The following is a 13,176-nucleotide window of genomic DNA, read 5'->3' on the forward strand; positions in this document are numbered from 1 at the left end:
TTCATATTCTCCCTGACAGTCAAACAAGCTCTCTATCTTTTCAAACGCAATCATATGTTTTATTTTTAGATCTCTTGCTGTGTACAGTGTTGTAGTGCTAACTTTGGAAGTGGGGGAGCGCATCTCTTTGACGCATGCATGCGCAAGACCCGAAAAATGTTCGGGTCTTGCGCGGATTGGAGGGCTTTTTTTGTTACTTTATTTCGGTTTTAGGGTTATAATAATAATAATAACATATAGTAATGACAAGGGTGCAATTATATTCAATGATATTTAATTATTTTGTGGAAAACACATGGCTCTTCATGCTTAATTAAAGAGAGACTCACTTGCCTTTTCTTATAGTGCTTTTCATTGTTTGGACAGAAGAAATTATATACATTTAGCCAATATTCAATCATCATTAATATATAACAGACAGTGAACTGGTAAACTGGTGACAGCATGTCATGGATAGCACATTAATTCTTAAACAAAATTGAGGAAGAAATAAGAATAGAAATAAAATAAAACAAACCAAAAAGACGCCAATAACCCCTGTCTTATAAAAACTGCCAAAGTGGGTCTGGGTTATCTGACATGACAGGCTGTGCCACTCTGGTTTTTGTGCTTTCTGCCGCGCGATGTGCTCGCAGCCAAGTCTTGACATAAGGCTCGGATTCCAGGACCTGAGCAGAGGTCCATGCTGTCTAATAAACATCAGAGCCGACACACGTTCTGTATGCAGTCGCGAACGGAGTGAAGTTATTATGAGGTTCATCAGACTAAAGCCGCGCTCGCATTCTGCCGAGCTGCATGGAATGAGCATATTACAGTTAATAAGGGGAACAAGTGCGGCTGGAACCTTTCTCCCTCCACATTCTATGTAGTCCCTAAAAGTATTCACTGAAGATGTGCATTCAAGGCTGAACTTCTCACACAGAAATCTGATACTACTTTCCCCATATGCAGGTGGTATTGGCTCTGGCCAATTGTCTGACTCCATAACTCTTAGATGTTTTAATAAGTCATTGTAATCAGACTGACATTGAGTGTTTTGAACTGAACTGGCGCCTCTGAATGAAGCTGTGGCAAACATACGATTTGACATACTATCAATTAGGCTAGTTAAAAACTGCTGTCTTTTAATAGCAACAATTTTACAATTGTCTAGCAGAGAAACGGACCCAAGTTTGCCCTCTCTTGAGTCTTGAGTCCCAAGTCAAGCATGAACTGTTTTGAGGACAATCTTTTGAGCATGCCCTCATACTGTTGCAGGGGCGTAGCACCAAATTATGGGCCCTGGGACAAGGGGGGTGGCGGGGAGGGGGTTGTGCACAGTATGTTGGGGTGGTCCCTGCTGACTTTGCCTGGAACACTTTGCACTCTTATTTACAATTGAGCATCAATATAAGGATACAAGAAGAGTGGGCACCTCAATGTAAAATATGCTAATTTGCCCAAAAAGTCTTTAAAAACATATATTGCAGGAAAAGAGACAATGAGAGAGATTTACGTTACAATTTAAGTGGAAAGCCAACTATTAGGAGGATAGGTTCAAAATGCAACAATTACGTTGTTTCATGTTGAACCATTGCTTTTAAAACAATGTTGTAAATAACTGTGTTCTAACTTGATTCTGTAGTAGACTATTCCTATTTTGCTTTTGTTTAGATCAACGATGCTGCAGCGCTTCCTTTGAACATTGTCTCTCAACAAAATAAATCTGTGACCGCGTTGTTCAATAAAAGCCTAGCCTACCCTATAATTTATTCACATGCTGCTTGAGCAGTGCTGTGTCCAGTGTGGTCCAGTCTAGTTTGCTGTGTGCTCGTGTTAACACATTGAGTGCCTAAAACGACTTAACTCGTTTTTAGCTTTTCATCACTTAAGTGCCAAGATCTGCTAAAAACGAGTTAACTCGTTTTTAGTAAAAAAAAAAATTAAAAAAAAAAAAATACTTTTTTTTTTTTTAATTTGACCCAAAGACCAAGGAGATATGAATTTTCGAAGATCTTTACTCTCATCCACTTCCTTGTTAACTTAAAACTTTAAAATTTTGTATCTCGGCTCCTGAGTACTTTTTTTTTTTCCATTGAAAAATCTCTGGCATGAATAACAATAGGCAGTGAAAATAATTCAGGCAGTCAATGTGTTAAGAGCTTCAGCAGCAATCAGCGCACCTCTCAACACCTGCTCATTGATTTATTACTGTACACTGGAGCCTGCCAGTCACAATGTGGGACAGTGTCTCAAGTTGTGGGACGCCTGAAAAGTCATGGAAATGTGGCACTGTCCCATGCAAAGGGGGAGATCTGGTCACCCTAGCCGGCCGTGTTTTTATGATTCCCTTTTTCATTGTTGTCTCCGCCAGGAGACTATGTTTTCGTTCTCGTCCTTCCGTGTGTCCACCAAGCTAACATTGGTCAAGCTTCACGTGACACGTGACAATATGTTGAAAGGGTGTGCTTTGATTGGCTAGAGAGACGCATGACAAAATAGAGACATATAAATAGGTGTGTCACTTCAAAACATTGTTTACATGTTTTGAAGTGACATCAGTGCCATCAGCCAAGCTAACATTGGACACGTTAGCTTGGCTGATTGAACATGTTAGCCAAGCTAACCTGTTCTAATCCTTAGATGTTCTGATCTAAGAATCAGAACATTTCTAGAAAACTATGGTTAAAGATAGGGTAAGTGATTTCCTTTGGTTAAAATAGCACGGGTCTGCTGGCGGAGACTTGTGCTCCGAGGAGCAAATTTTCTAGTTATTATTATTATTATCGGCCGGAAGGGTTTTTTCCTCCGACATAACGCCAATGTAAAACTCCATATATGGATATAGCTAACTTATCGTGACATCAGTGAGATGTCACGACTCACGAGCATCCCGGCACACACTACTTATAAAGGGTGGCTGCCACACGTGAGTTCAGATGCAAGCAGTATTTACCTCGCTCCAGACTTTTGTTAAGATACGACTTCGGTTCGACTTTGCATTCAACCAGCTCTTGGAGACTACCCAAAGTAGGTAGAAGGAAGGAAGGAAGGGCTGCAAACCACACCAAGGGGGGAGATGCCATCGCTATTTAGAAGACACTGGCACTGGCCCATGGTGGGGCTTGGTGGTGGTACTGTATTCATATTTGTACTGTATTATGCTTCAGTGCTGCTATCCATGGAATGCAAATGCAGTCTGGCGCACCCCTGCGTGCATTCAACACCCCCGCTTGATTCAAACCGGCGATTCAATCAATCCAACCTCCTGACTAACCACCGTACTGACATTGTAGCGGTGACGCCGTGGATGGCACCAATTGTTTGGGATGAGACCTTCGACCCCATGCTGTTAGACGCCATGTACGAACCCCGCAACATGACTATTTCATTGACAGTCTTCGCGATCGGGAAGTACACACGGTTCTTGAGGGACTTTCTAGAGACGGCGGAACACCACTTCTTCGTCGGTTTCAACGTCCGTTACTACGTGTTTACAGACCGGCCGGACGAGGTCCCTTCCGTCAAGATAGGTGCCGGTCGAGAGCTGTTCGTCAGGTCCGTGCCGGGGGGGAAACGCTGGCAGGAGATTTCATCTGGCCGGATGAAACATATCCAGGAATTAATAGAAACGGAGCTATCCAACCCACGTGACCACGCTGACTACATCTTCTGTTTCGACGTTGACGCAAAGTTCCATGGTCGCTGGGGATCCGAGACATTGGGGCAACTGGTCGCCGCAATACACCCAGGGTACTACACCACCGAGCGCAGTGCGTTTACTTACGAACGTCGACCAGCCTCAAAGGCATATATGGCTCCTTACCAAGGTGATTTCTACTACCAGGCCGCGGTATTTGGGGGAGAACTGACTTATGTCCATCATCTGGTGTCAACGTGCAACCGCAACTTTGAGCTGGACGCCAAGCAGGGAATAGAGGCACGGTGGCAAGACGAGAGTCATTTCAACCAGTACCTATGGGTCCAGAAACCCACCAAGGTTTTGTCTCCAGAGTATTTATGGCAGGACTTTAAATCCAAAGAACCCGAGATAAGAATCATCCGATTCTCTTCGGTCATTAAGGACTATGCCGATGTACGACCGAATGTCTGAAATATCTGGACTAGGTGTAGTATTGGCTTATACTGTTTGGTAGGAAGTACTTTTTTTTTAACCCCGTTTGTTGTTTTATACGTGAAAGTAACGTCGTCCTAGCTTAGCATTTAGCCGGCCGGCTAACGTCACAGCAGCGCGTCAGTTTCAAGTTCCCCCACCGGATAAGATCTCATTCAAGTCGGAGGATTGGCCTAAATGGATCAAACGTTTTGAAAGGTTTCGGATTGCATCAGGATTGGAGACGCAAGCAGACGAGAACCAAGTTAATGCTTTGATCTATACTATGGGAGAAGAAGCAGAGGACATACTCGTTTCACTGCACCTGAGCGCTGAGGAAGCGAGCCAGTACACTACAGTGAAAGATAAGTTGGATGCTCACTCAACACGCAGAAACGTGATTTTTGAGAGGGCCAAGTTTAATCAGAGGCATCAGGAAATGGACGAGACTGTGGACGGCTTCATAACAACGTTACATTGCCTGGCTGAGCATTGTGGATACGGAGCCCTGCATGATGAGATGGTGAGAGACAGACTGGTGGTCGGGTTGAGAGATAGAAAACTGTTACAAATGGACCCTAACCTGACGTTGATAACGGCCGTTACCAAGGCTCGACAGAGTGAGCAGGTCAAAAAGCAACAGGAAATGCTAAAAAGTAATTTTAAAGGGGACATTATGAACACGCAGCTTGACAGTATGTATGCCCAGCAGCGAGGTGGAGCAAGATACAAGCAGGCCAAGCCACAACCCTCTCATTCTCAGTCATTCAAGAAAACTGCACAGCGGGGGGGCGCTGTTGGATAGGAAGCATGTAGGACGTGTTTCTCAGCGGCTCCGCCTGAATGTGACTCGTCTTTTGCACTATCTAACTTTTTGTTGACCGATATAAACCCTCATTAGTACCTTTTTCTTCTTTTGATACATTATTTTTCATCTAAAAACAAGCAACAATGTCCGATAAGAACCAGCGTAAGCAGCGCACTGAGCGGGCTAAAGCTCAGACGCCGTCTTCCCCAGCAGAGAGCGGGGACGCTAGTGCGATGGTGGAGCAACAAGCTAACGAAGCTATGATGGACCTACGTTCGGACATTATTTCTAAATTTGACTCCATCGTCGCGGATACTGTCAAGAGAGAGTTGAGTGGAGCTCTGAAGCCGATGGAGAATGAAATAGAGGCACAAAGTCAATCTATTGTGGAACTGGAGCGCTCTGTGACGGACCAGGATAGTACGGTGACTCACCTACAAGCTACTGTTACCATGCTAACCGAGCTGGTCCAATCTCTCTCCCAGAAATGCAAACAATTGGAGGGGCGCAGTCGCTGGCAGAACAAAGCACATATATGGACCGGGGGGGATGGCATTAAATGTGAAAGGCAAGTTCACAGCTATGCTCTGTAAGGGAAACCGACAAACCGTCCACGCGACGTGCCCCAGCGGATCGCTCACTTAGGATCCCCTGGAGGGAATTGTCAGACCCTTGTGTCCTTCAACCACTGTGACAAGCACTTACACACACCTTTGTACACACACCAAAGAATCAGCTAAAAGCAAGAGTGAAGAAATAGGTCTTGAGCTGTGCTTTAAAGCTATCGACAGAGACAGAGGGTTTAATGGGAGTTTATTCCACACTGTTGGTCCGTAAAAGCAGAATGCTGCTTCACCGTATTTTTTATAAGTCATTGTAGGCACCTCGAGCCTACAATGACCCTTGGGGAAGCATAACACTTTTGCCTTTCTTCTTATCATGCTTTTAACATCTTTGACAGCGGCATCCCCTATGATCAGAAATTCAGGCTCACCATATAGCCTTTTTTCTTCTGAGTTACTCTTGGTTCTTACCCTGCTGGGTGAAGAGGATTTGTTTTGTCTGTCATCAGACGGGCATCTGGGGTCCTGGAGCAATGGGGTGAATCTGTTTCCCATCTGCACAGGACACTCAGCACTCAATGTTTTGGGAGATTTATTTGTAGATCTATCTTTGACAGTTTTCCACTGTTGATGCTCAGCACTCGATGTTTTGGGAGATTTGTTTGTAGATCTCCCATGGTTTTCTGTTGAAAGGGGGTAGAAGACGCGGCACCCTGTATCCGGGGGCATCGATGATGGTGACGCGCGGGTGGTAGCGCAGGCCAGCCGGTCAGATCTGTAATCACAGGGCTCCGAGTTCTGCCAATTATTCTCCCCTTCAAATTATTTGGCTTTGCCCCGAGAGTGTTCCATGAGAAAGCCTTGTCCTGGGGTTTCTCGGAAAGCCACACTAGGTGGCTGCTTGTTGGCATGGTCTTGTCCGTTGCTCTGAGACTGTGGAATTCCATAATGTTGATTCACTTCCACATTCACTCTTAAACAGTGTAATTCCGTTTCCAGCACTGCAATCCTTTGCAGCAATTTTTGGTAGTCCTCTGTTGAAAAAGTCGGGTACATCCTGATGATAATTAGCTTTGGCTATATGCCACGTACCCAGTCACTGGAGGAGGCGTTGGCCACACCGTTGCTGGGCCGGTCAGCTGCCACGGCCCTGCATTTAGTAGCCAGATTGGATGCTGTCAGCCTGTGCTCAAAGGAGACAGTACAAGCCCAATTCCCAACACTTTTCAGCGGCCTGGGGAAAATGCAGGGGGAATACAACATTGTACTGAAGCCTGGTGCAAAGCCCTTTTTTTTTGTGTTTTCTAAACTGTGTTTTCTAAACTCTCACGTTGAACAGAGAAAGCACTGGATTTTAACAGCATCCGTTAACATAAACATATGACATCATGGAAGACAGATCGAGCGTCCAGCCGTCGGAGGTGTAACCCTGAACACTATTGAATTCATCACAGTCCCCTTCACGTTGGTTGCGACTTTTTTTCCCCTTTTTTTTTCACGAGGAACTCTTCTTTGGACCAAATTCTGGGCCCTGGGGACAAAGATTCACTGTGGGCCCCCCTATGATTTCTTTCTCTAAAAAAAGACAAAAAAAATGTTTATTTTTCTTTTTTAGGCCCCCCTTACCTGGGGCCCTAGTAACTCAGTCCCACTTACAGCCCCCCCCCCCCCCGTGACGCCCCTGAACTGTTTTCTATCTGTTGCCGCGCGCGTCATCTTTCATGGCCTTTGAAAAATGTGAACAGAGTGCTTCAAAATTATGCCACACTGCAGCGACTGTGCGGAATGAGCTTGCCACCCAGCGTACATCAAGTACTCGCCCTATTTTGGATACCTCCTGGTGCAGCTTTTGGGTGTTCACTCTCCATTCCGACATCTCCGACTAGTGGCTTCCGCGTGCGGTTAGGGTTAGGGTTAGGTATAGGGTTCGTCAACGTCGGAAAGGCGACATGTCGGAAAGGAGAAATGCACCCAGCTTTTGTGCGCACTCTGCCAGCTCTCTTTGATCCTGTGGGGACCGGCTGTATAGGCTGTACAGTTTATCCATAAAGGACTGGAAGTGATTAACCCCACCAACATCTTTCACTGCATCAGATACAGCTAATTCCAGCCTATGGTTAAGACGGTGCCAAATAATAATATTGGGGTAGCGTTCTGATAATCTCTTGGCAACACCTGATTTTCTACCCAACATCACACTAGCGCCATCACTTGTGAATGCAATCAAATGTTATATAAGGTAGTGATCATCAAAACCATGCCTATTCAAACAGGCTAACAGACTGTGTTCTATTTATTGTCTCTGCTTTTTGGTCCGAGAGCTCGATCAGGTCTAAAAAGACATAATGTGGGTCACTGTTCTTGTCAGTCTCACATTTTAAATGAATAATCGAATAATTACTTAAGTAGAGAATTTGAGTACTTTTTCCACCAATGCATGTATCTCTGTCCGTCTCTCTCTCTCCGTCTCTGTGTGTCTCTCTCTCACTCTGTCTCTCTGTCCGCCTCTCTGTGTGTCTATGTCTCTCTCTCACTCTGTCTCTCTGTCCGTCTCTCTGTGTGTCTATGTCTCTCTGTGTGTGTGTCTCTCTCTCACTCTGTCTCTCCATCTCTCTGTGTGTCTATGTCTCTCTCTCTCTCTCTCATGGTTGGTCCGACATGTCTCTCTCTCTCTCTCTCTCCACCACAGTGCGTCTCTCCCCCCGGACGGTGCTGCTCTGTGGGATCGCTGGTTCAAGCACGCCCTCGTTCTCGAGGAGCGGCGCGTCCTCAGCGCCGAGCGCCTCGTGCAGCTGTTCACGCCGCTGCTGCTGGAGCGCCATGCCACTTACGGCCACCAGGTAGCGTCGGTAACACACACACACACACACACACACACACACAGGGGGGGGGGGGGGGGGGGGGCGCAACAGTCAATCGAATTAATCGATTTAACCGAGTATATAAAATAATCGATAATTCAACCATCTTAACCCATTAAGACCTGGAACTGTGTCATTTTTAGATTTGAGCTAAAAAGCATTATTTTACACTTTGGGCTATTCAAAAATAGCAGATCTACAAGCTCATAGCGCGGCACCGAGTGCCGCGCAATGAGCTTGTAGATCTGCTGTTTTTGAAAAAACGTGAAAATCTGTGCAAATCTTCTGAATATATATATTTTTAACTCAAATCTTTGCTTCTGGGGGTCCCTGGAACAACATATTTTGATGGGGGTCCGCGGCCAAATGCATATAATTTTGGGGGTCCATGACATGAAAAAGATTGAACACCACTGATATAGAAACATACGCTTTTTAGAAAACTGTTGGGATTTAGGAGACATGTAGAATCGGCTTCAGGTCTCAATGGGTTTAACAATAGCCGATCTACAAGCGCTATTTTAGATATTTTTGCCCGACACTGTCTTAACCCATTAAAGGTCCTTACACACCGGGGCGATTTTTTCCGTGCGAATAATGCGTTATTTTTTAAAACCTTATAAAGTCAATTGCTCCGTACATGGAGCGAAAAAGCGAAAAGGCGAAGCGAAAAGGCGAAGCGAAAAAGCGTCTTTTAATTATTCGGAACGAGTCCGAATTTTGCGTATATTCGCTATATTCGCCGGTATGTAAGGACCTTCAGACTGGGAACTCATCTGTGTCATTTTAGATTTCTTTGGCTATTCAAAAATAGCAGATATACACGCTCATAGTGTGGCCCCCTCTTTTTTTATGTATGGATGAAAAACAAAACAAAAAAACATTTGAAATAACAATAACAAAATGTAGGAAACCAAAAATAAAGGGATATTTACTTGCGACCCACATATGGGTCCCGACCCACTGTTTGGGAAACAGTGTACCAGACAGCTTTGCCCCCTATAGGTGCCATGCTGTAAAAACAAAAAAAAGCCCTTTAATTTGATATTAGCTCAAGTAAAGCTGTTGCCACGGCGACCACATGACGCGTGAACGAAGCAGCGACTTAAGACATCCTTCACAATGGAGACAGAAAAGTCTTTGAAATGATTATTTCCCACTCATTGACTTCCTGGCTGAGGAGGAGGATGGCCAATTAAAGGATTTACTTTAGTTTATTTAAATGTGTTTGTGGTAGTCGTGGCGACCCGGAGACATCGGGGTTTGTGAGGGTCCTGATACAAGCACAAGAGAGAGAGACTGGCAGAGAGAGAGAGAGAGAGAGGGAGCGATACTGAGTGTCTCATGAAAATTATCCCCAAAAAATGTACCAAAGTAAAAGAGATGCTACCATTACCTTCATCATTTCCACACAGTATAATCCTTGTTATTTTAACCCATTAAGACCTGGAACTGTGTCATTTTTAGATTCGAGCTAAAAAGCATTATTTTACACTTTGGGCTATTCAAAAATAGCAGATCTACAAGCTCATAGCGCGGCACCGAGTGCCGCGCTATGAGCTTGTAGATCTGCTATTTTTGACAAATCGTGAAAATGTGTGCAAATCTTTGAATATATATATATTTAAAGCGAACATTTTTAACTCAAATCTTTGCTTCTGGGGGGTCCCTGGAACAACATATTTTGATGGGGGTCCGCGGCCAAATACATATAATTTTGGGGGTCCTTGACATGAAAAAGTTTGAGCACCACTGATATAGAAACCTAGGTTTTTCAGGAAACTGTTGAGATTTAGGAGACATGTAGAATCGGCTTCAGGTCTCAATGGGTTAAATCCGAACAGTGTTACAATGTTGACAGGGAACAACGTGTTTGACGTAATGGGTGTATGTCCACGTTCACATTTTGTGGGATAAATACACAGAAGGTATTTTCCTCCCACACTTTCTTTTCCCCTACATGATCTAACATCAGAACAATAGGGTTTCATGTTCAAAATCTGCAAAGTTTCCCATTAACACTGGGATTCTACAGTGCAAAAATAGGCTCCTCCCACTAACTTTGGAAGCCAATTACAGATGAACGGTAGGGACCATCAAAATTCGGCCTACCGTATCTATATTTTTTATCACCTTGGTACAGAGGTCATGAGTACCATTTTTTTTGTGAGATTTGGACAAAATCTGTAGGAGGGGCAGCAAAAAAGTGTTTTGAAGAAAACTCAAATGGTGGAAAATCGAGTCACACACAAATGGGCGTGGCCTATATGGGGAGTTGCATCATGATCCAGGGAAAACATTTTTTTTTACTCTACGACCTACGGTTCATGAGGCCGACTGGTGTAATACTTTTTTCCAACGCAGGACAAGCGACCGTGAACCTCTCTACCAAGTAGGGATGCAAATTATCGATTAATTCATTGATAGTTGATAACCCTTATACAGTAGATCGATTAATTGATAGGCGCCGTTTTTTTTGGACCAAATGGAAAGTTCTTGTCCAAAACCGTAAATGAGTGCAGGAACATAATTGCCTTGATGTATATAACTTAAACGAGCGTCAACGAGCATCAGCTGAACAGAGACACACACGAGAGACGCCCTTGAATATGATGGAATATGATTAAGGATTACTATGATTATGGTAAGCTCACATTTAATATCACACACACCATACCTGTAACTTTCACTAACTAGTTTTTTTTTAAAAAGAAAGAAAATGTCTTGATGGCAATTCATCCATTATAGATGAAATGTTAACATCCCTACTACCAAGTGTGGTAACCGTGTTGCCCTTACCGTTTCTGAATTGAAAAATACTTGAATGGTAGTTTTCCCATTTTCCCATTCAAGTCAATGGGGAAAAACATTATTCACTAATTAAAGGTAGGGTAAGTGATTTGCTTCGGTTAAAATAAGTGTTAAATAGCTCTATATTCGGATAGTACTCATTGCTATAGAGTGTTTGTTCAGTAAAAGGAGTCTCCTTGTCTCTCCAGCTCTTTATTAAACAGAAAATGCATTTTCGTTTCAGTTTCATTTCCAATTGTATCCAACCAGGACAGAGAACTCAATCAGGATATAGATTAAACAAGTGAAATTGGAAGTGATGACACTAAGAAATGAGCAGACAAAATTGGAACTGGAACACTATACAAATTAAGCTTAAAAATGGGTACTTTCTTTCACTTTCTATTGGCTGAGATTTTGACACCTACCGAAAAATGTATTTTCTGTTTATTAAAGAGCTGGAGATACAGGGAGACTCCTGTTACTGAACAAACACTCTATAGCAATGATTACTATCACAATATAGTATTTTAACCTTTTAACAAAATACTTTTTGTTTTAACCAAAAGTAAGTTAGTAAGTTAAACTATAAAACATGTCGCTTAGCACACGATTCCAGATGAAGCCGGTCGATTTGACATGATTATGACTCGTGTGTGTGTCGTCAAAACTGTGGGAGAAATAGCGCGGCAAACTTTAGTTTATCTATAAAGAAATAAAGTCGCCTAAGTGCTATATACTGTGTCGCCCTTAAGGGCAACCACACTAGTGAAAGTGGCCACTGTACTTGCTCAGTTATAAGCTTGTAAATCTGCTATTTCCCCTCATTTTTGCACCACACCGTTATGCGACAAAGTATAAAATAACACTTAAGTGGTCAATCGATTTGTTGATATACAAAACAATACAAATATGTGTAAAGAAACGCGGGGGAGTTCTCTATATGTCTGATTCTGCAAAATAGTTGAAGTTCTCTATAAGCCTCTATTCTAGGCTTCTAAACGTCTCCTGCACAATATGGTTATATGAATTATTTTCTTCTGTTTTTAACTCTTTATGTCAGTTGTTCTCAACATGTGGGTCGGGACCCCCATGGGGGTCCCCAGATGACAGTGAAGTGACAATTTAAGGACTTTTTAATACCTCAAAAAGAGAGAAAAGAAAAAAAGCCCATTTGCTATATCAAAAGTAATCAACAAACTCTACTATAAAAACTGGTCAAACATTGACCACATTGTCAAATAATATAAGAGGCAGGAATTGTGAAAATAGCCGATCTGCAGCTTGTAGTTCGGCTATTTTCACAATATTATATATTTATATTTATCTGTGGAACCGAGTCAAACTAAATGTAATGCCTCAACTGCTACACTTCCAAGTGCTTGTCAGGGTGGGGGGTCCCCAGTTCGAATATGATTATTTTTGGGGGTCCCCAGTTCAAATATGATTATTTTGGGGGGTCCCCAGTTCGAATATGATTATTTTGGGGGGTCCCCACTAGTGCGAATGATTATTTTTGGGGTTCACGGCCTGAAAAGGTTGAGAACCACTGCTTTATGTGGTAATAAATAATAAAACTGAAAAACTGAAATAAAAAAGTAATCAATCAGTTAATCGGTAAGAAAATAGTAGTAGTTGAAGCCCTATTCTTTATTATTTCTCTCTCTCTCTCTCTCTCTCTCTCTCTCTCTCTCGCTCTCTCTCTCTCTCACAACGAGCTCTTACTCTCGCCACACGAGGGGTAAACAGAGCGGCTCCATTCAGGTCTTCTTCCACATGGCCGGTGGCCACTCTGACAAATGGAGTATGTATGCAGCTTGCATGCACCGCACACTCAAAGAGGCTCTTTGAATATTCAAGTGCCAAACAGTTGCATTCATTGATATCTATAAAAGATGCAGCGGGAGTCCGGCGAGGGTCCTCTCAACCCACTGGTGCATTTAACTTGATGTAAAAAAGGGGAGAAAAAAAGAAGAGGGAAAATAAAAAATAAAGAGACGTATCAAGAGACGGGGAATTGAGTTTTGATTGAGCGCTGCCATCGAATATACCGGTGTGGCC

The 13,176-nt window shown here is 43.3% G+C and overlaps 2 protein-coding genes across 2 annotated transcripts in view; both read left to right on the forward strand.

The window, feature by feature from the left end:
• kiz (kizuna centrosomal protein) overlaps nt 1-13,176 on the forward strand; it is a 73,800-nt gene that overhangs the window by 30,725 nt on the left and 29,899 nt on the right. Inside the window, exon 9 of the mRNA XM_084044646.1 lies at nt 8,154-8,304. Within this exon, the coding sequence (XP_083900772.1) occupies nt 8,154-8,304 (151 nt within the window). The remainder of the gene's footprint in view (nt 1-8,153; nt 8,305-13,176) is intronic.
• Nucleotides 3,161-4,093, forward strand: LOC311036888 (globoside alpha-1,3-N-acetylgalactosaminyltransferase 1-like; the record flags this gene model as incomplete). Its single annotated transcript, XM_084045899.1, has 1 exon — nt 3,161-4,093. The coding sequence occupies one exon, from the start codon at nt 3,161-3,163 to the stop codon at nt 4,091-4,093; it is 933 nt and encodes a 310-aa protein (XP_083902025.1).

Source organism: Gymnoscopelus microlampas, assembly GCF_963454915.1.
Source record: "Gymnoscopelus microlampas genome assembly, chromosome: 20".
Taxonomy (NCBI): domain Eukaryota; kingdom Metazoa; phylum Chordata; class Actinopteri; order Myctophiformes; family Myctophidae; genus Gymnoscopelus; species Gymnoscopelus microlampas.